General features: G+C 40.3%; 1 protein-coding gene across 2 annotated transcripts in view; it reads left to right on the top strand.

Annotated features, from left to right (window-relative positions):
- Nucleotides 1-23916, top strand: part of FBXO15 (F-box protein 15) — a 78877-nt gene that overhangs the window by 9943 nt on the left and 45018 nt on the right. For both annotated transcript variants that reach the window (XM_025365212.1, XM_025365213.1), the window contains exons 3-8: nucleotides 2020-2124; nucleotides 8944-9186; nucleotides 9982-10191; nucleotides 13507-13633; nucleotides 15039-15121; nucleotides 16106-16248. In XM_025365212.1, coding sequence (XP_025220997.1) covers nucleotides 2020-2124; nucleotides 8944-9186; nucleotides 9982-10191; nucleotides 13507-13633; nucleotides 15039-15121; nucleotides 16106-16248 — 911 coding nt within the window. The remainder of the gene's footprint in view (nucleotides 1-2019; nucleotides 2125-8943; nucleotides 9187-9981; nucleotides 10192-13506; nucleotides 13634-15038; nucleotides 15122-16105; nucleotides 16249-23916) is intronic.

The following is a 23916-nucleotide window of genomic DNA, read 5'->3' as shown; positions in this document are numbered from 1 at the left end:
TATGAAGCAGGGACAAGGACGTGTTCACATTTGAATTCCCACAGTACTGAAAATGAACATGCACAAATTAACATTCTCAGGGAAGCTCGTTGGTTCAAAGCAGTTTCTTTGTTCTACATTTTGAACGGTCCTGCCTCTCACCTCCCCTTTCCCTTATCTCCCTATCATCCTCTCTCCTTACCCCATACAAAGTGAATAACTAGAATCCAACAGAAAGTAATCCAATATGGGTATAAACATTGATTGTACCAGGTTAGAAGAAATTGTTTGAACAATAATTAAGAAGGTATTCTATCTCCACTGTCTTAACTATAAAGTAGAGATTTTCTCCTTTTGCTAGGACACAGAGAAACCCCCTTTTCATTAGGTTAGTCCAGTGGGGAGGAAGGTGAAAACCTGCTGAATGCCTGTCTTGAGTGGGATTTTATTCCAGTTAAATAATTCTGGTAGTTGCTGGATACTTTTCTGAAATGTCGTTAAGCCCAACTCTGTTTTTTTTTGTTTTTTTTTTTTAATTGTACTGATTTAAAAAATAATAGATAGGAAGTTTTGGGAAGTAGTTAAATCAAAATATGAAAATTATATGCAATGAATAATCCAAATGGTCACAAAAATGTTTTCTTGCAACTTTGTTGTCTCTAGCATTAGAGACTTTTTCTCATTGAAAGTATCTAATTTATTGACTCTGAATGGGAGGGGTTTGATTTGGGGGACTGATCTAAGTAATGCTTAAGCAAAGCTTTTTGTTTAAACTCTCAGAACGTCTCTGGTTAACTGTAGCTGGGGCTTTGAGCAGTGGGGACATTTACATGGTGATACATATCCAACAGGCATGGCGTTAACTGTCTTTTTTCTGAGAATCTGCTTTATTCCTTCTCAGTATTATCAGGATTATGGGACTGATAACCTGTAACCTGATTTGCTTGAAAAAGAAACAAATTTAAAATCATAACAATCACAAGTAGACAGTATGGGCAAGCCCTTTTAAATTGGACAAAAGATTTCTCCCCTTACTCCTTTATCCCTAGAACTGCCCGCCACCAACCCTTGATACAATCTCTGGTAGCTCTCTTGCTCTTGTCACCTGCCCTTTTGCTGAAGATTCATAGAGGCACACTCCTGACTTCTTGACACTAGTGATACTTTCTAGTCACTTTCAGATTATTACTGTGTTTTATAGAATTTTGAGGTCATAGAAATAGGTGGAGTATAGAGACTACATCTCAATATCATATTTAGGCATACAAATAAAACAGACACTTCAGAAAAAATTTATGGCCCTTGGTGTCTCCTTGAAGCCCCAGAGGAAGCAGTCAAAAGCCCAAGGGTGCTCAGAAGGCGATGCCTGGGATTGGTGTGGGCGAGGTCGGAATAAGCTGGTATTTCCCATTATACTTACTTTTCTGGGGAAAGGGATTCTGTGTTTTTCTTATTAATACCTACGAATATGTTCTCTGATTCTCTTTATCTCACTAACGAAACATACGTAGTTTAGTCCAGGTTTGGTGGTAACATGGTGAAACAAAAAATACAAAAAATTAGCCAGGCGTGGCTGCATGTGCCTATAGTCCCAGCTGCTGGGGAGGCTAAGGTGGGAGAATGGCTGGAGCCCAGGAATTCAGGACTGCAGTGAGCCCTGATCATGCCACTGCGTTCTAGTCTGAGTAACAGAGCAAGACTCTATCTCTACAAAAATAATAATAAAAAAATACATAGTTTCATGGGGGACACTGAAATTCTGCCTGTTGATTCACAGTGTGTGAACATGATTAAAATGCGAGGAAGTTAGCTCTTCCAACCCTTGACTCTATTTATGGTTTATGTTATGAGAATTAGAATAACCAGAAAATTTCAATAAAGAAAATAATTGAAGATGAGGGTACAGTTTGCCTTTTGTACAGGAGGAGTCTGTCTATGGCCTTCTATTTACAGATGAGCAGCCAGTTGTTTTCTGGGTAATCTGTAGATTAAGCCCTGGTCCACTCTGGTGATTTGTTTTTCCTTTTTCTGTTTTTGCAGAATGCCTTCAGAAATCTTGCTGAAGATATTTTCCTACTTGGATGCTGTGAGCCTGCTGTGTGCTGGATGTGTGAGCAGGCGCTTTTACCATCTAGCCAATGACAAGTAAGCAGAAATCCAAGTCTCTGTTATGTTTTGATGACAGTTTGATGGAAGTCAGGAAGATTAGTAACTTTTTAACCATTTTTAAGAATTTAAGAGAATTCAGGAGTATTTTTGCACATGTGGAAATGTCGAATGCTTTAACTATGAAATTTTCAAATATTTGCATTTATATGCTTAAAATGAATATACTTTGCATGGAAAAAAATCAAACTTGTTATTGCTGTAGCTGTTAGAGAATGCAGCTTCAGGTCTGTTGTCAGGAGGTCTTGGCTGTATTCCCCACAGAATCAGACCTAATCACAGAGTCTCAGGCAGCACTGCAGGGACCTGCTGGCTTTGATCCTGGCGCTTCGTTTGCAGAGCAGAATGAGTGCTCTCTGCTGATGGCCAAGCAGATTCTAAAGAAAGAGAAGGAAGAGGCTAAGTTAGGTGTACTTAGCTTTTCCTCCCAAACATGCCAATCAAGTTAACTTACTCTGTGGGGAGAGCAAAGTGGACAGAGAGCGGCCAAGACTGTCCTCTCCTGGAGGCTGTACCCTTGGAAGCAGGGAGCCAAAAGTGAGGGGTTCACCTGTGGTCATCTGGGCTTGCAGGGGGCAGATCTAGGAAGGAAGGGGAGAAGCCTCTGCTTCTGTTTGTCACTGTAATCTTAGCCTGCATCTCAGAATTATATCTTGGAGGGAGAGATGGTGAAATCTGGCTTTTTAGGCCCCTCTGTCATTCAGCATCAAAAGATCAGACAAATATTGTTCCTACATAGAACCTACATGTCAGCTGGGGAAATCGCAAGATGAGAGGGAATGCAGGTTTTAACTGGTGGTTTTGTTTACTAGGTAAGGAGATGGAGAATGGCAGAAGGAGGGCTGTCATATTAGTTAACCCTGGAACATGGTGGACAAGAATGTCATTTGGTACAGTGGTTCTCAAATGCCACCCAGAGAAGACTACATATGAACCACCTGGGAAAGTTTAAAAAATTTCCATCCCTAGTCTGCATTTCTAGAGATTATAATTTAGTGCTTTGAAATCTGTATTTAAAAAATTCTCTGGTTGGGTGCGGTGGCTCACGCCTATAATCCCAACACTTTGGGAGGCCAAGGCGAGTGGATCATGAGGTCAGGAGATAGAGACCATCCTGGCTAACATGGTGAAACCCCGTCTCTACTAAAAATACAAAAAATTAGCCGGGCATGGTGGTGGGCGCCTGTAGTCCCAGCTACTCGGGCCTTGGGAGGCTGAGGCAAGAGAATGGTGTGAACCCGGGAGGCGGAGCTTGCAGTGAGCCGAGATCGCGCCGCTGCATTCCAGCCTGAGCAACAGAGCGAGACTCCGTCTCAAAATAAATAAATAAATAAATAAATAATTCTCCAGGTCATACTAATGAATAGTCAAGTTCTGAAATGACTAATCTAGTCCATCTTTGATGTTAGGTGTATGCCACTTAAGTGAGGAACTCAGAGTAAGCCCTCAGATCTCATTAAAGCTGTCCTCAACCACTGTCATACTCTGAAGAGGACATACACTGTTCCCTAGTTGGAAAGGTGATTTTTCTTTTAATTTAAAGAGATGTTTCCTGTGTGGAAGAATGTACGTCTGTCTATGTCAATACATGCGCGCACACACACACACGTACATATCAAAGAATGAACTAATAATGTTCTTCACAGTAGTTACACAATGAATTAGAGCATTTTCTACATTTCCCTTACTTAATGATTGTTGTAGTTTACGTAGTTGAGATTTATTTGTTTTACCAAGCCTCATGTGGAAATTTGATCCCCAGTGTTGGAACTGGGGCCTAATGGGAGCCGTTTGGGTCATGGGAGCAGATCCCTCCTGAATGGCTTGGTGCCTTCCTTGTAGTTCTTGCTCTAGAGCTGGTTGTTTAAAAGAGCCTGGCAGACCTCCCTTCCTTCTCTCTTGCTCACTCACTCTATTTCTCTCTCTCTCTGCCATGTGATCTCTGCACAGTTGGCTTGCCTTGGTTTTCTGCCATGTGTAGAGGCTTCCTGAGGCTTCACCAGAGGCAGATGCTGGTGTCATGCTCCTTGCACAGCCTGCAGAACTATAAGCCAAATAAACCTCTTTGCTTTACAGATTACCCAGCCTCAAGTATTCCTGTGTAGCAACACAAAGAGACTAAGACAATGATCTAATAAGAGATGAAGGTGGTCACTAAAAGAAAGCACAGCAAGGCATTTTTCAAGGAAGGAGTCAACCAAATGTCTAAAACTGTAGCATTCTGGGGGGTTCCCACTTTATTAAACGGTAGAATTCAGACTCTTCAGATAAGCTAATAAATTGTATGTTTCTTTACTGTCTCCACTCTTCACTTCACCTGCATGGTGAAGAAACCAGGCCTGGAATCAGATTTGGAGCACAGCTGTAGTGATGCTTTTTGCATACTTTTAGTATTACTCGTGTGCCCTCCTCACTTTCTTGGAAGTTGCCGTTTGGAAATATGAGCTTCTGATGAAATTGCACTCACATTTCTTTTCTTTTTCAAAGGACATATTTAATTGTGCTAAGTTGAGTTGCACTTTTTAGGTCCTGCTAAAGGACCTAAAGAGGCATAGTCTGACTCTTAAAGTCAACGTCTGATCATGAAGTCAGACTACAGAAAAGGATGTGTGATAATTGAACGAGTAATCAATACGTGTTTTTGAAAAGTTTACAGTGTATTCTAAGCGTTGCTTCTGAAGAGAGGGCAAGCACACATAGTGTAGCAAGTTACGCTCTGATGACTTGTGGGCAGACATGCTTGAAGGGCAGGGGGCTCCCCAGTGCCCCATCCCGGGGGGGCTACTCTCTTCTGCATGAGCGCTAGTCTCTGCATGGGAATAACAAGGATGTGTGGATGAGGTGGCATCTGGTTTATCACAAGGGGGTTTTATTTGCCATGTACTCTGGCAAACACTATTTATCTGAACATTAAATTGGCCCCATTTTCTAAACAACTTGGTTGAGTTTCCCTGAGCCTGTTGGTAGTTATATTGGATAAATATGCTCTTGTCCTTGAATCTGACTAGGCCTTCTAACAGGATGGAGCATTTGGGGATCAAGAAGTAAATATATTTGGGTTTTTGAGACTGTGAAAGGCATCTGAACCTTAACATTTGTGTATTATAAAAAATCAAGGGGAACCATCTGCAATATAAAATGATTTTACTTAGGTTCATTTACAGTAAGTAATATATGATCGTGTGTGAACATAGTTTATCATAGGAATGTTAGGTGTGGTTATTGTTACTAGCTTCATGTGGAGTTTATGCTGTGATTGCCATCTCTGCAACAGTGTTTGTTTTTGCAGTTGGTAAGTGCTAACACATGTAAAAATAGTATCAGAGGTTGTTTAGATAGTGCTGATGTGAGGAATTCAAGGCTCCATAAAGGTCCTGCTAAAGGAATACTTACATAGAGTGAAATGCTGAGTAAAATAAATGTGAAGAAAACACAAGCAAGCTTTTATGCAAAGGAAGTTTTAAAAGTGTCTATTCAAAGGATTTTGGTGAAACAGTTTCAGCTTTACTTAAATGTACTCAACTCATCATCACATTGCATCTATCCGCTTACATAGGAAAGTCTAGAAATTTCTGAATTGAAAACACTGACACTTTAATATAAAAGCTGGGCATGAAGTGATTTTTTGGATTTTTCAGAGTGAGAAATGACTTGAGAAACCCACACTAGGAAGAAAATTCAACCAGGGTCTGACTATGTGTGAGCTTGCATTTGTTGGGAAGTCCATGTAATGTCTGAGTCAAGGAGGTGGCGTTCTGAAGTCATGTGTTTGAGAAATGGTCCTTTTCTGCTGCAGTTAAGGCAATAGTTCTGCCTCCCCAGAGCACCCAGGCTTATCCCCAGGGGTCCTGCTGCAGTTCAGGACCACCGCTCTGTGGGAGAATCGCTTTCTCCCTGCAGCCTCCAGGCCATTGACTGCTTCATCCCATACTGCTCTGAGTAGTAATGTGGAGACATAAATGAGCAAATCTTTCATGTTTAAAATGCAAAGTTTGCCTTTCAGGTAAGGAATTGATTTTAATCCCTGACTCAGTTTTCCCTGTGTCTTCCTTCTCTTTCCTGGTGGTGGTGGAGAGTACTGGCTGAGAGGGAGGAGCCCTCAGGCCAGCTCACTGCCACCACTCGTGGGGCTTCTCCCAGCCTCTTAGAAGAGATGAGTGGAAGGAACAGACTTTGAGTCAGAGCTGAGTTTGAATTCCCAGATTGAGGCTTATTGACTCTCTGAATTTGGCGAGCTTATTCAGTTTCTTTGACCCATTTCTTTGTGATTGAAGAGGCAGTGAAACCCAGGTGATAACAGTGTGAGCTATGGTTCAGATCCCAGCTTCACTATACACTTGAGTGCACATACCTGGGCCAGCTCACCTTGCATCTGAGCCTCAGTGACAGCATCTGTGCAGTGGGAACAGGAATACCAGCACCTCCTGGTTTCTTTGTGAGGAATAAATGAGTGATGTATAATACATAAAGTGGTTAAACAATGCTTGACACATAGTAAGTGTTGAAAAAACTTAATGTGTTCACAATTGCTTCAAAGAGAATAAAATACCTAGGAATCCAACTTACAAGGGATGTAAAGGACCTCTTCAAGGAGAACTACAAACCACTGCTCAGTGAAATAAAAGAGGACACAAACAAATGGAAGAACATACCATGCTCATGGATAGGAAGAATCAATATCGTGAAAATGGCCATACTGCCCAAGGTAATTTATAGATTCAATGCCATCCCCATCAAGCTACCAATGAGTTTCTTCACAGAATTGGAAAAAACTGCTTTAAAGTTCATATGGAACCAAAAAAGAGCCCGCATCTCCAAGACAATCCTAAGTCAAAAGAACAAAGCTGGAGGCATCACGCTACCTGACTTCAAACTATACTACAAGGCTACAGTAACCAGAACAGCATGGTACTGGTACCAAAACAGAGATATAGACCAATGGAACAGAACAGAGTCCTCAGAAATAATACCACACATCTATAGCCATCTGATCTTTGACAAACCTGAGAAAAACAAGAAATGGGGAAAGGATTCCCTATTTAATAAATGGTGCTGGGAAAATTGGCTAGCCATAAGTAGAAAGCTGAAACTGGATCCTTTCCTTACTCCTTATACAAAAATTAATTCAAGATGGATTAGAGACTTAAATGTTAGACCTAATACCATAAAAATCCTAGAGGAAAACCTAGGTAGTACCATTCAGGACATAGGCATGGGCAAAGACTTCATGTCTAAAACACCAAAAGCAACGGCAGCAAAAGCTAAAATTGACAAATGGGATCTAATTAAACTAAAGAGCTTCTGCACAGCAAAAGAAACTACCATCAGAGTGAACAGGCAACCTACAGAATGGGAGAAAATTTTTGCAATCTACTCATCTGACAAAGGGCTAATATCCAGAACCTACAAAGAACTCAAACAAATTTACAAGAAAAAAACAAACAACCCCATCAAAAAGTGGGCAATGGATATGAACAGACATTTCTCAAAAGAAGACATTCATACAGCCAACAGACATATGAAAAAATGCTCATCATCACTGGCCATCAGAGAAATGCAAATCAAAACCACAATGAGATACCATCTCACACCAGTTAGAATGGCGATCATTAAAAAGTCAGGAAACAACAGGTGCTGGAGAGGATGTGGAGAAATAGGAACACTTTTACACTGTTGGTGGGATTGTAAACTAGTTCAACCATTATGGAAAACAGTATGGCGATTCCTCAAGGATCTAGAACTAGATGTACCATATGACCCAGCCATCCCATTACTGGGGATATACCCAAAGGATTATAAATTATGCTGCTATAAAGACACATGCACACGTATGTTTATTGCAGCACTATTCACAATAGCAAAGACTTGGAATCAACCCAAATGTCCATCAGTGACAGATTGGATTAAGAAAATGTGGCACATATACACCATGGAATACTATGCAGCCATAAAAAAGGATGAGTTTGCGTCCTTTGTAGGGACATGGATGCAGCTGGAAACCATCATTCTTAGCAAACTATCACAAGAACAGAAAACCAAACACCGCATGTTCTCACTCATAGGTGGGAACTGAACAATGAGATCACTTGGACTCAGGAAGGGGAACATCACACACCGGGGCCTATCATGGGGAGGGGGGAGGGGGGAGGGATTGCATTGGGAGTTATACCTGATGTAAATGACGAGTTGATGGGTGCAGCAGACCAACATGGCACAAGTATACATATGTAACAAACCTGCACGTTATGCACATGTACCCTACAACTTAAAGTATAATAATAATAAATAAATTAAAAAAAAAAAAGAAAAAACTTAATGTTAACTATTGTTTAGTTGTTACCATTAAAAATCTTCACTTTTTTTTCTCTTTGTGAAAGCCTATTCCTTGTTGAAAGTTAAAAAATAGCAAAAAGAATGTACAATTCCAATGTTCCCTATTGAAATTTCTTGGTGTGTGTACATACATCCTTTCTGATTTTTTAAAAAGCATGTATATATTTAAAAACAAGAATCATATTACATATACTTTCTGTTACTTTTAAAATACTAGATTTCCTATTCCATTACTGATATAAGAGGCAGTGGTTTTTGGTGGTGTTTTTGGTGGTGTTGAATTTAAAACACTAAATCTGAAACTGCAACTCACTTTAACAGATGAACGTTCAACTGTAAATATTCAGCTTGACTTATTCATGGAATTGGATTATTTGAGAATATTATGCATCTCTAATTTGATATATTATGACTAAGGTAGGTGACAGTGTCTCTTAGTTAACATATTTCCTCTTTTCCCTCCAGTTTTATTTGGATCAGAATCTACTCAACCGCATTTTCACCTACAAGATCAAATTGGAAAATTAATTCAGTAGAGAAGATAGCTGTGTCTGTGAGCTTTCTGTCAGTTCAGGATAAAGAAGCTGGTTATTGGAAGAAAGAATATATCACAAAACAAATAGCATCTGTAAAAGCCGCACTAGCTGACATTCTCAAACCTGTCAACCCTTACACAGGCCTTCCAGTTAAGACCAAAGAGGCCCTCAGGTACGCAGTGTGTTCCAAAAGAGAATGATGGCATCAGCTCAAAGTATCATGTACATAGGACATATGTGCAATTTAGATTGTGTGGGACCATCTCTAGTATTTTTGTGTGTTTTGTGCATCTATAAAATATGTAGCATTTTCCTATTCCACATAGCCTTCTGCATCGCCAGTTCAACCAATTGCAGATCATAAGTATTGGTAGGGGCGGGGGGAACCTGAAACAATAATATCAGTGTAAAATACAAATAAAACCAGTACATTATACATAGTAACAGTTTGCACAGCATTTACATTGTATTAGGTATTATCAGTAATCTCAACATGATTTAAAGAATACGGGAGGAGGAGCTTAGGTTATATGCAGATACTATGCCATTTATATAAGGGATTTGAACGTCCACAGATTTTGGTATCACGGGGGTCCTAGAACCAATTTCCTGTGGAGACAGAGGGATAACTAGTAAATAGCCTAAAGTTTTAATGAAAAGCAGAAGTAACCGACTTATCTGCTGTAGTACAGTGAGAATGTTCAAGGTCTCTTTTCCGGGCAGAATCTTTGTCTTATGTATATATTGCCAGTACCTGGAAGATCATGGATGTTCAGTGGGTGTTAGGTGAGGAGAGAAAGTCTGAAGAGAGTACTATTGTTGGAATGAAAATTGAACTGGGCATGTTCTGAGAATTTTGACTTTGGATTTTGAGGAACTAGATGCTTTAGAGAAGATATGTGAAATTGCCTTTAGCATTTTTTTTTTCCAATGAGGCAAACATTGTTAGTTTTTTTTCTTTCTCCAGAATGTTTGGTTTAGGTTGGACAATTATACTGAAAGAAAAAAGTGGAAAAGAATATATCATGGAGCATGTTGATCTTTCCGTAAATGACACATCAGTTACTGTTATATGGTATGGCAAAAACTGGCCGTGCCTAGCGTCATTGTCAACCTTAGATTTATGTGGTGTGACACCAGTTTTTATGGACTGGTATAAAACTCCCACCAAACATAGGTAAGTACCAATCAGCAGAACTGTTGAGTGAGAGCATCTTATGTGTAAATATTACTTGGCATTACTTTTGTAATTAAAAAATAAGAGCAGTGTTTTTTAATTTTATCACATATTAAATGTACATTCTGCATTACTGTAGAAGAGGAAAATAATGCATTTTATCACATTTCTGATTAGGTCTAAATTTAAGTTCCTCATATCTTGGTTGTCTTTAATGGTAGAGGATGATATTCTAGTTAACAACATTTCCTGGATGATTGATGGCTAACCTTTGAGGTTTTTCATTTTAACCATCTTAACAGAAAGATATGTGGTATCTTCCTTCTTTAGTAAATGGAATACTAATCGTAGTCTAAATATGAGGAAACCAAGTCATAATGATCAGTTATTTTGTCTGCCTTCTGTTGAACTTACTAGATATGTGATCTTGTGCAAGTAACTTACTCTTTTTATGTCACCATTCTCTCCTCTCTGAAATAAGATGATCATTATACTGGCATAGTATTTAGCATATATGACTGCAGTGAATAAGACTGATCAAAAGACATCACTGTAGAATGTGTAGATCAGCTAAGTGTGCAGCACATGGGTAATGCTTAGTGAGCCCTTTACTATTCTGTTGTCAGGTGGCTTTGCACTGAGTCCATATTCACTATGAGGCTGGCATCTGCCTTTGAGCAGCTCTCTCAGGCTCTCTTTTTCATCATTGATTGCTTCCTCCTGAAAGCTGGATTATGGCATGCATAGCATCCTCATCTCTGGAGCAAGCTAGCATAGCTTTATATAAGATATATTGCAAATATAAAGGTAATACCTGCCTTCTTCCACATTGGTTTCCTGCCCTCCCAATTCCTTCACTGTCTCAGTATTCTTTGACTTTTCAGGAATATTTACCATGTCGTTTTCTTACCATCCTTGCATGCTGCAGTTGCACCCACTGGTTTCTCTCCTGTCTGTCCTTGCTATGGAGGATGCTGTGATATCTGACATTAGTGCCTGCCGTCTCCATGGAGGGACAGCGTTCTTTCATGGTTTCCCTGGATACAGGCACTTTTTTTTTCTTTTTTCTTTTTTCTTTTTTTTTTGCAGCTCTGTAACTGGAGAGCCTGTTTTTGGCTCCTCTCCATGGCGCCTGCTCTTTGAGCATTGTTTTAGTGATTACTGAGCTCTCTTTCCATGCTCTGAATGTAAGACTATTCAGACCTCTTGGTGCTGGCAAATCCAGGTTTTATTGTACTCTAAAAATATTCTTGATATTATGACAACAAATGAATTATTTTTCCTGAATATATTATGGAGAATACTTTGGAAACAGTTACCTTTTTAAAAAATTGTACTTTTATTTGGATAAATCTTTGAAATTTCTTGTGGTATCATGAAGGAAGTCAGCTTTTTCTAATGTGGTAATTAGACTTTATGCATTTCAAAATTACGTTTGGAGAATAAGTCCACAAACTGTACTAGTTTTGCTAAACAGTATGTTACTTGGCATATCATGAAATGTTATTTACAGATATTAGGACAAAATGGCTAACACTAATTCAAATGATCCTGAAGAATTAAGTTAAATGGATAATGTTGAGTTATAAAGCTCAAAGACAGTATTTCCCTAAAATGGTCATCAAGGTCAAAAGTAATAGATACTGTAGACTGCCAAATGCTAGAGTTCATTGGGAAAATTCATTTGATGTAATTTATTTCCATGGGACTTCAGTGGACTTCAGCCAGCCTTTGATAAACTGCGATAAACAAAACTAAAAGTGTTTTTTAGGAATTTGTTTTGATCGGCACTTTTATTGCAAGTTTGTAACTGAATGCTTTCATCATGCAGGAATATAAATCCTTGTATGCATCTGTGTGACAGCCCAGAAGAGACCCTGGTTTTTATTTGGGTCTTTCTTGTTTCCTCTATGAGAAGTTTTTCAACAACAGTGAAAGCCTTATTGATGTAATTTGGATTCCCCTGTAATTTATACCTTTCTAGTCAGATTCTCAATTTTCTTCCTTGCCAGCATTTTCTGCTCTGCAGCTTGTGCTATCCCACCCTAAATTTGTGAGAACTGCTGGGGAAACGTCAGCCTTAGTTTCTGTGTCTGTGGCTGTGAGGCCAAGCACATGAGGACTCAGCACATTCTCAGAGGCTATTTAATAAGTACCTCTACAGCCAGATTTTCAGAGAAGAAGGTTTCTCACATCCCCACCCAGCTGCCTCTGTCCACACTAATGATACTAGCAGGGACTGCAATTTATTGAGCACCTGCCCCACGCCCTGTGCTCTCGTGCCCACTGAGCAGGCTGGTGATTTCATACACGAAGAACCAGCCTGTGATAGTCACAAAGTCACTGTAGGTTGAAGCTAAGGTTTTACCTCAGGTTTCCCTGACTCCATGGTGAGGTTCCTGACCCTGCATTTATCCTCCTCCAAGTGTATTCTGCATTTTTGCTGGGTTTATTTCTAATTTCTACATCACACACGCTCACCGACCATCTCTCCTTACCCAGTTGTGGTTCTCTGCACAAGAAGTTATTTTGAAAAGTTGAACATGGGACTAGGGTCATGTGGTAGCTGCAGATCTGGTTTTGATGCCTCACAGTCCCTTCCACTTTGAAACAGGACTGCAGCTGATGTCCTTTTTAACTCGCTTATTTAATGTACCTTTGAATACCTATTGCCTGCTGACTGTGCTTGAGGTGCTGGGCACCACCTGTTGAATGAGATGTGACCCCAGCTCCTTAGGGATTTCAGTTTAATGCTGTATTAGTGTCTCCTTTATGAAAACACTGGTGATTTAGTTTCAGTTTATTTCTGATGTGTCAACTTTCGCCTTCTCTGAGTTATCCTTGATAATAACTGTAAAAGGCCCATCTGCTTTCCAACCACCTCCTGAGACCACCCATTCTTATGTCACTTGAAATAGTGTATCTTTGCTTCTGTGTCGTTTCACTCACTTGACTAGGAATGCACAGTGAGTGTCTGCTTTAGATTGTATTGTGCTGGGTTTTGAGGGAATAGAACAGGAGACAGTTCTACCACTTCACCCCTTTCCTGATACTTCAGCTTCCTCCTGGCTGGGTCATTGAGTTGACAGTAAGAGCAAGATGGAGGGGAAGAAAAACCGATTTGGGTTGGAAATCTGAATGTATCCATTTTGCCTTTTATTCATTTGTGTCCCCACCCTGCCAACGTGCCACTTAGTTTGAGCACATCATTAACATGCTCTTCAAACACATTTGTGATACGCTAAAGAGAACTGGCAACACTATAGACAGGAAAGCTCACTTCTCTCTCTCCTTTCCTTGGCATAACGTTCAAAGACTCCGATGGCATTCTTTAATTGCAAAGTACAATCTGAGTCATTTGACCGTATCTACCATGATTGGCTGTGACAGACTCATTCGGATCTTCTGCCTGCACCCTGGCCTCCTGGTGGGAGTGTGGAAGGTAAGACTTGAGTCCCTGTATGTACTGTGTCATTTCCCCATCACAATACCACGTTTACTTACCATTGTGTGTGACATCAAATGTAAAATGCTTTAAGTCTTTTCACTAACTGCACTCCGTTTTACATCTCACCAACCTCATTTTTCCAAACTAACCTGGCCCTCTGCTCCACCGAGGCTGTTCTGCTATTCTGGTATCATAGACAACTGTGCTATCTGTTGTTCTGCTGTTCAGCTGTCATAGACAACAACCTCTTCCTGCCTTCATGTTTTCCTTCGTGTTACTCCTTTAATGTCATGTGGCTTTCCCACTTCCAATCAGTCCATGTTCCTTCTCTTCCTTTCATGCTCTTTCTTTGACAACGTCTCCCCTTACTATGTGTTCAGCATGCTCGTCTCCCAAGCACGTTTCTGATCCTGTAGGTGCGGCTTTGAGTGAAATCTGCTCTTCAGGGTCAGGTATCTAAGATGTTATCCTTTCTCTCTGCATAAGATTTCTTGCTTCCCCACGTCTGGCTGATATTTTAAGATACTAGTTCACAAATCTGATTCTGCATTGGCATTATGCATTAGTTTACAATGACTAGATGGAATTAAGACCCCAGCTTCAGACAACGCAATCCTCTAGTCCCTTTTCCTTTCCTCAGCCGACTGTGGCCGTCAGTTTTTCTTTCCCTTCTCCCCTTTCTGTGTGAAGGTGGCTTGTGGGTGAGACTGCAGCTTGCCTGCTCTGCATTCTGTGACTCGCATGCATTCAGCTGTGTCGGGTGCAGAGTTGTGAGCACTCTGGTGGCTTCGATTGTCCTCTGCCTGGCTACTGGAGAGTGGCACCTTCAGATTTACCATTTGGGGTCACCTATGCCCATCAGTGTCAGCTGTGAATCTGGGGAGAAATGGAGGTCAGTCCCCAAATAGTCGCATTTTCTGCTATTCAACCTGAGGGACAAGTGAAGAAGTTGAATCTAATCATTCCCATCACGTTGGCCAAATCAGGCAGTTACTTGCAAGAGGAATGTTGTGTCAGTGAAGTTCAGTATTTGTGAAATTAATATGGTATCTGTGAAGGTCTTTGAAAAGAGTTTGAAACAGCCTGGAACTAACTACGTAGTTTCACAACTGTCATGTATATCTTTTGATATTTCGCAAGCTCTGGGCTGTGAGTTCTTTTGGTCCTGTGTGCTCTGCATATTTGGGTGAATTGTGGTCCTGCTGTCAATATGAAATGTAAGTCTTATTAGATAGTAATAACATATTAGCAGTAATAATGCATTAGCACTGTGGTGATCTTATGGTTGGAAGAAACTGCATCTATCTGCAAGATGAATGTGCTGTGATCTTCACAATGACCTTGTGAAAAATTTAAACATTTTGGTTGAAATATATATTCTTCTTAATTAACTTTTCAGAAGGAGGAAGAACTGGCTTTTGTTATGGCAAATCTTCATTTTCATCACCTTGTGGAGAGAAGCACATTAGGCTCGGCCACTATGTATGTATTTATATGTGGGTGTGTTGAATTTTTGTACAGTAAATATAAAGTATTAGAAGTTGATGCCATCTTAATATCCTGAGAATAGCTGCAGAGATATTCTGTTTTTAATCAGTAAACACAAACCAACAGGCATAATTATTTGGCTGTTGCTAAAATAATTGGATTATTCACAAGTACATATTTGCTGTATTTATTCTGGGTTAAGGAATTTATACCTAGTAGGATGTTATTTATATGGGTAGGACAGCTTCATTACTTTAAGATGCCACTACTCTCCTTCAAGTTCTTGCTCTCATGTGAATTTTCACATCTCGTGAGGCACGTAGACTCATGGCCCTTGGGCTGACCCTGGCCTGCGGATGATTCTGTCTGGTGTGGACAGTGTGTGTCTTTCAGTGAACTGTGTCTTTAGGTGGGGCACAGGCTTCCCATTTCACTACAGCTCTCACCCTTTTCCTGTGGACTTAGACTCTTCCTTACTCACTGTTGTTTTTTTTTATTACCTGAGAAGCTCCTGAATATTTTTGAATTTGTCACCTTATGTAGTCATGTTTTTCTTGTTGAATAAAACTTTGTGTTGGCTTTGGGTCTGCCTGGATGTCTGTCTGTCCTGCAGATCGGTGTTCAGTGCCTTTTCCTGCTGAGCGCTTCTGTCCACTGGACACTGAGAACAACATGGGGGCAGAGTGGCCTTTGTAGAGTGGCCATCCTGGGACCAGCTGCAGAAACACGTGCACCCGTGCTGGGCTGTGGCTGCCTACAGAACTCACATCATTGCCTGTTTTTATAGAAGTTGGTAAAAGGAACATTGAGCAGTCTTTTAAGTTCCTGGTATTGAAGATTATAGGGAATCCTATGGTGTTTCATTTGTAGGAGGTAGTGCTTTCATATGGATGGTAATTTTTTAAAAAGTGTTTTCAAACCAAGAATTTTGTCCCTAGCACTGACAAATTTGCATGTTTCTTTTGTTTTGCTTTTCAGTCCCTATGAACTACCTCCACATAGCCCGTTTTTGGATGATAGCCCCGAGTATGGACTGCACGGCTACCAACTCCACGTTGATCTGCACAGTGGTGGAGTTTTCTACCTGTGTGGTACATTTCGCAATCTCTTCACCAAGAAAGGTGACATTAATTGAGTTTTTATTTCATTATGAAATTAAAGGTTGAGATGAGGGAACCAATTTTTATGTCTGAGTTAAGAATTGCCCTCACTGGTCACTTTATAATTTTTTGGCACCAGTGTCCTCCTAGACCCGTGTGTCATCCCAGGGCTTGTGAAAGTCCTCACCGGACCAAGTCTCTTCAGCACTGGCTCTGTCTCCTTCACCACCATCACTCTCAATGCCACCTCCTGGGGGTAGCCCCTACTCATCTTCTCTACCGATGTGTCATTATTTTTCCATGCAGTCTGCTTTCCCCAGACTTCTTCCCTTCTTTCTCAAAGGAATGTGGTAAATTTGCCAGCAGGGCCTGTGCCACTCCAGGATGAGAGTAAAGAGAAACCAGCCTTTCTCCTCTACATACTGCATTGGTGTTTGCCAAGCCTGCCAAAGCCAGGACAGAGGCTGGGCAGACAGAGAAAAGGAGGGGGCTTAGGCCAAGCAGGAAAAAAGTCAGAATGCCCCATTCTGACTTGTCTGATTATTTCCTTTTGGTTTCATTCATCTGTAGCCAAGTTTCTTACACGAAACTTAGAGTTTCGTGTAAGAACTTGGTTAGATTCAAGTTTAACATTTCTGGTAAAAATATTTTAAAAGGGAAGTTATGTACTTCATTTTGCATTATATTGAGAGGTATGTAATGTCAGGTTGTCCCATTATTACTAATGTCAGGTTTTATCATCTGGTTAAGATGGTGACCACTAGATGTCTTCATTATTAAAAGTATTCTTTTCCAGATACTCTGCTCCTCCGAAGTCTTTCATCTAGTGGACTTGACACCCATTAATGATCTTTGCCTAAATCAAATATTTTGTTTAAAAATGTTGATTTTCTAATTATGTCACTATTTCTATATTAATCCACTGAGCTTTTGTAAATAACTTTCTCTTATCACCTGGGTGAACTTCTAAAAAGGCAGAGCAAATGCTTAATTCTTTCCTTTTAACTGCCAATTTTCAGATGAAGAAATTGATGTTACAGAGCAAAAGGGGCTTGCTGCCCGATGTGCTAGAACCCAATGCTGTGACACCAGGTTTTTGAGAAAAGAAAAGCTTTTTATGGCTGGTCCACTAACAAGGAGACAGGAGTCCAGCTGAAACCTATCTCCTCATGCTGGCTTTAACGCAGGAATTTTTTTAGAAAAGGTTTAGGGAGTGGATTCTGGGATTAGTAGGTGATTTGTGGAAGGAAAGGGGAGGTCCAGAAGGTCCTCAGGCATGGTGCAGTTATCTCTTCATGCCCTCATGGGTCACTTGCAAATTCAGGAGGAGTTAATATGAAACGTGGTGGGAATTTGGGCTGTGATGTCAGAAAGCTCCATCTGTGAAAACTCCAGTTGGCCATATTGGTTCCGACGGATTTCAGCTAGTTTTGTCTTACAAGTGGAGGGAGTTTTAGTATTTCAGTAAGTCGCTTTTTTTTCTTATCTGCTATCTTGCAAACTCAAGCATTTCCGTTAGTTTCTTTAACTCTGTGGAACATGGTTTCATTGATGCAGTAGTCATCTCCTGTGGTAGAAAAAATTTGAGCTCTTCTTTCCTCCTCGGCCCCACCCTTGTTTAGTGTCACTTTGGACTCTGGGATATTTACTGATTCAATAATTTATAGTCAGTTATAGACATTTCTTTTTGAAGTTAAAACTGTCCCCAGCTTTTTGGGTGGGGTCTGCTTCAGGCTGCTCCTGTGTCCTATAGATAACCCATTTGCCTTTGAGTCTTCCTTGCTTTTTGGCTCAGGAAGATTTCTAGGTTTTCTTGTGTTTGTTGGCATTTTTATCAGAATTGTTCAATTCCATATATTAACCTGAGGTGTATTAACATCTTTGTTGTTGAATTGTTCCATCCAAGAATGTGGAACGTCTTTCAGTTTGTTTAAAAATATTTTTATGTCTTTTAGGAGTGTTTCAGAATTTTCTTCATACTAGTTTTGTACATTTCTTGTTAAGATATTTATGAAGTATTTAATTCTTGTTACTTCTCTTTTGTTTTATCTTCCAGTTGTTTTGTAATTTCTTTGTTAGGTTTTGGTCTCATAGAATGAGTTAGGAAGTATTCTTTCCTCTTGGATTTTTTGGAGGATTTTTGCATAGAATTGGTAGTATTTCTTCCTTGTTTGGTAGAATTCATCTATGAAGTCATCAAAGCCTGGACCTTTCTTTATGAAAAGATGTTTAATTACAGTTTCCTTTTCTTTCAAAGAGATAGAGCTATTTAGGTTATTCATTTCTTCTTGAGTGAGCTTTGGTATTTTTTTGTCTTTTAAGGAATTTGTCCATTTTATCTAAGTTGCTGAATTTATTGGCATAAAGTTCTTCATAATAGTCCCTTATTATCTTTTTCATGTCTATAGAATCTGTAGTGCCATGATGTGATTCCTGATATTGGTAATTCGTGTATTCTTTCTTTTTTTCCTGATCAGTGTGATTGGAAGTTTATCAATTTTATTGATCTTCTCAGAGACCTAACTTTTGGTTTTATTGACTTTTTTCCTGTATTCTGTTTTGTATTTCATTGAATTGCATGTTGATTTTTATTCTTTCTACTTTTTTTCTGCTTATGTTTTAATTTGCTCTGTTTTTCATTTCTTGAGGGAGAAGTGGAAATTATTGATTTGGGAACTTTCGTATTATATTAAGATGTTTGATGCTATGAACTTCCACCTACGTACTGCTTTAGTGGCATCCCACAAATTCTGATATGTTTTATTTCATTTTTATTCACTTTAAAATACTTTCTAATTTCCCTTTTATTTCTTCTTTGATCTATGGGTTAGATAGAAGTGTGTAATCTAGTTTCCAAATATTTGGGGATTTTCTGGAGATCTTTCTCTTACTGAGTTCTAATTTAATTCGATTGTGGTCAGGAAGTATGCTTTGTATTGCTTGAATTTTTTAAAGTGACTGAAATCTGTTGTATGTTCCAGAATATGATCTCTTTTGGTCTATGTTCTGTGTGTACTTGAGAAGAATGTGTTCTGCTATTGTCAAGTAGCGTGTTCTACCATATTAATCAGGTCAGATCGGTTGAGAGAGTTGATTTTTTTTTTTTTTTTTTGCCTATCAATTACTGAGAGAGGGGTGTTGAAATCTCCAACTCTAATAGTGAATTGTTTGCTGTTTTATCAGTTTTTGCCATGTGTATTTTGAAGCTCTGTTATATTCATGAACATTGGAGACTATGATATTCCTTTGACTAAGTACACACTGTGTACACTGTTGAGGGTGTCGCCAGTGTGCCCCAATGCATGCCAAGGGTACAAACGCTGTGCCTTATATGCCAGTATTAGCTGAGGACTGAGTCTCTGCTCTCCATGTCTGCAACCCTCATAGAGTGTTGAATTGGGCATCTAGCCTGACCTGTGCCACCACTGTGAGCAGCTGTCCTGGGAAATGGGGGAACAAGATGCGATTTCCACAGCGATGAGGTGAGATGGCTGGCTGGTCCCAGCCACAGCTGCTCCTCAGAGCTCTCCTTCCCCTTTAAACCTTGTGAACCATTATGGAGCCCTGTGTGTCCCCACTTTGCCTCCCCCGCCTCAGCCCACACTGCTGCTGTTCCCTCTCTGGCCTTATCCCTTTCTGTCCTCACCACTCTAGCTCTGCTGCAGCTTTAATGAGTTCCTCTCTGTTCCTTGACTGTGTCAGGCCTGCTGTGGCCTCAGATTCTTGGTGTGCCCCTCTCGCCTGCAGTGTTACTGCCCTGGATCTCAGCATGGGTCCCTGGGGTCGTGTTTCTCTGAGCCTGATTCACTGACTGCTTCTCAGTGAGGCTTTACCCACTTTGCTACACCTAGAAGCCCTCAGTTTCCCCATTTCTTACCTGCCCGGCTCAATTTTTCTCCATAGCACTATCTAACACACAGAGTTTACTTATTTAGGTAGTTTGTATGTTTAAGAGAAGTAACTTGAACAAGGCAGTATTTTGGTTTATTTTGTTCAGGACTGTCATGGCACATAGTAGGCATGCACATAAATATCACAGAGAATGGGTGGCTCCCAAAGGCCACGCAGTTGAGGGGCTCTTAGATAGACTCTTCTGGGCCTACTACCTTAAAGCTCTTAGCTCTTTCTGTTTCTTTGGCTAAAGGATTCTCAGCTGCATTGGCCAGGATCTTTTTGGTCAAAGCTCTTGCAGTTCTCTGTTGCCTCTAGAGGAAAAGATGCAGCTTCAGGATGCTGCAGAGCAGAGCTGCAAGCTGGCCCTCCTTGTAGGACCAAAGCAAGGTCAGCGAGGGCCTGAGCCTCTCCATCAGGAGAGAGAAGCCCTGCCTCATCCTGCCTCTCAGGGTCTGGGGAGGCCCCAGGAGGCTGGTGGGGTCTAGTTCCTAGGCTGCTGTGTGGTTCCAGAGCTGCCACTGCTGGTCTTCCTCCACTGCCTTAATTCCTTTTCTTTTACAACCCAGAGGAAGGGCATCAGAATTCCCCTTCTAAAGTACGTGACTGTGTACTTCTCTCTGTAAAGAAAAAGCCTCACAAATTCAAGGTCTGGCAGAATACTTTCTACCTTTGTACCTATGGTAGGTGACTTGGCTAGACAAATAAAAATGAAATTTGTGTTTAGGTACTTAGTGTCTGTATCATCCTCTCATTACAAGGCAAACATCAGGAACTTGTGCTGTTTCTCATCTGAGATGGTTTATAAGACATAGCTTTTGCAGTACACCAACTATTCTATAAAAATTGCTTCCAAGATACTAGTTATATTACTTTCAATTTTTAAAATGTTTATTTTGAAATAATTTTACATTGTACAAATACAGAGAACTCCTGTACAGTCTTTATACAGAATTTACCAAATTACAACATTATTTGCCATTAAAAATCATTTTTTCTTTCTCTTTCTCTCTCTCTCCCCCTTTCTCTGGGTGTGTGTGTATAATGTTAATAGACCCCTTGATGTTTATATGACTTGTGTGTATATACATATATATACACATACACACATATATACACATATATACACATACATATGTATGTATATATAAACACACACATATATACACATACACGTACATACACGCACACAGGTCATAAAATCATCAAGGGGAATATTAGCATTATTAACATTACGAATCTCAAAGTGCTGGGATTACAAGCATGAGCCACCACACCCTGGCCTACCTTTATGTGGTGTGGTGTGGTGGCTCATGTTTGTAATCCTAGCAATTTGAGAGGCTGAGGCAGGCAGATCACTTGAGCCCAGAAGTTCCAGACCAGCCTGGGCATCATGGTGAAACCCTGTCTCTACAAAAAAATTCAAAAGTTAGCTGAGCATGATTACATGCACCTGAAGTCTCAGCTACTTGAGAGGTTGAGGGTGGGAGGATCTAGAGTTCCAGGGTGCAGTGAGACATGATTGTGCCCCTACACTCCAGCCTGGGCAACAGAGCAAGACCCTGTCTCAAAAAAAAGAAATATATATGTAGAAGTTGTATGTTAGAATCCATATACATGTAGAATTATCCCATCACTCTATTATTGAGGAGTTAGGCTGGTTAGGTGCTAGGTCTGTCTCAGGGGAATATGTAGAACTGCAGAGAAGAGGACCCGCCATTCATTATTGCATACAAATACAGCATAACATTGATTAATTTTTATATTGCATTCCTCATACCTAAAATATGCCCGTAATAATGATGAATATGATAGTAATAGGGAACATTTATGAGCACTCATTATAGGTTTCTGCTAAATGTTTCGTGTAAAGTATTTCACTTCCTCTTCATAGCAAGCCTGAGCCGTGGGTACTCTTACCTCCCCATGTTATTGATGAGGAATCAGAAGCTGGTAGTGAGTCAGGTCTCTGTTCTGTAAAGCTAGCAGGTGGCACAGTCTGCACTCAGGTCTGTGCGACTCCAGAGCTGGGTACGTCCTGCTTCCTGCAATATACTTCCTGTATATTTTTGCCTTTTAAATGATGTACTTTTAGAGTATATCTTCTTGTGTGTGTGTGACTGTCAGTGTATTTCCAAAGTTTTGGCATTGTAAGTGTGGTCAGGGTAGGCTGCTGACTTGCTGGAGTAATATTTAAGCCAATTTTGTGTTAACGTGAATAAACCCCTTGATGGTTATATGATTGTTATAACGCATAAGAGGTTAAGTTAAATGAAGGAGAATGGGAAACTGAGATAGCAATAATTAGCCTTTTATGATTTCCCCCCAAGAAAAAGATGACAAAGTAGGATTTCCAAGGTGGGCTCAACTATATTTCCAGTTCCCATGGTTGCACTACTAGAAGTCAGCAGAGGGCGCTGTTGTCATCAGAGTGTCTTTGTAACATTTTAAAAAGTATTATACAAATAGCATGTCCTCTGTAGTTTTTGAGAAACTCTCTTGTGGTACCATGTGGTATATTTAGTAAATTTCAGCTATGTCATTGCATTTGGGGATAAAGCACTTTGCCCCCATTTAAAAAAAAATACTTTCTCCCTATCAAGGATAAAATGTTCTATCATCACGTCTCTGGAATGTGGGTGGCTCTCTGCTCTGTTCATCCTCCGTGAGACCTGAGAAGCCTGGCTGGACGCTAACCAGGCAGGCTGTAGGGAGCTGCGGGAAGTAAAGGGATGCGGCTGGGTGGTTTGGGGTTCATTCATTAACAGTTACTGAATGCAGGAGATGGGCCACACAGAGGGAAGCCCCGCCTTCATGTGATCCCTGCCTGATAGGGTTAGGGGCAGAGAGAGGCTTGGGAATCCAGGCACAGACATGAGCAGGGAGGGGTGGCATAAAGGATTCCTGGAAGGTTCTGAGGAAGGGCACACCAGGAGGAGGTGGGGTGGGGATGAAGTGACCAGTTGCAGTGTCCAGACAGGTTACTGGGGAGGGGTCCAGGCCTGGGTAGTAGGGTCGTGTGGTAGTGGAAAGGATAAAACTTCAACTATGACATAATTTATTAATAGAGCCAGAATTTGGTCATTCTGTATGGACATTTCCAGGATTCTGTTTTTGAATAAGGGATTTTATGACTGCTCCAATTTAGTCCACCAAGTCATCGCAATCCTATTAAAAACCCCAATGGAAATTTATTAGCAAACTTGCAAAGTAGAGTCTAAAATCACTTTGGAAATGCACATATGCATATTAAATGGCTGAGAAATTTTGTTTTAAATTTTTAATTATGAGAAAGTATAATCTTTTCTATGTATACAGGCTACAGAAAAATAATACAATAAAAAACCATGTAGCCACCACAGTTTAGAAATAGGCCAGCACCACAGACTTTGAAGCCACCTGCGTGTCCCCAACCTCCTCTCATCTGCTTCTTTTCCTGCCAGAGGGAACCACCATTCTGACTGTTAATTGTTCCCTTGCTTTTCCTTTTTTTGTTTTGGTAATTAAACATCTTTGTATTGTGAAAAGACACACAGAGATATGCGTAAGACATTATTGTAAAGAAAACACCTGTGTGATCACCATCCAGGTCTTAAGTTTTGAAAATGAATTGAGAGGGGGCTGGCTTAGCAGATGTTAACCACTCTGAAACTACAGTAACCAAGAAAGTGCAGTATCACTAAAGAAATAGATTCCCGGGGGAGTGGAGCAAAATGTCTTTCACATCTTTTGCAGTTCCAGATTTTTCTGTCAAATTATTTTTGTATACATAAATGCTTTATTCACATTTTAATTAAT

This window comes from Theropithecus gelada, chromosome 18, assembly GCF_003255815.1.
Source record: "Theropithecus gelada isolate Dixy chromosome 18, Tgel_1.0, whole genome shotgun sequence".
NCBI lineage: Eukaryota > Metazoa > Chordata > Mammalia > Primates > Cercopithecidae > Theropithecus > Theropithecus gelada.
The sequence above is the reverse complement of the archived record's forward strand: the minus strand, read 5'-3'. Positions and strand labels throughout refer to the sequence as shown.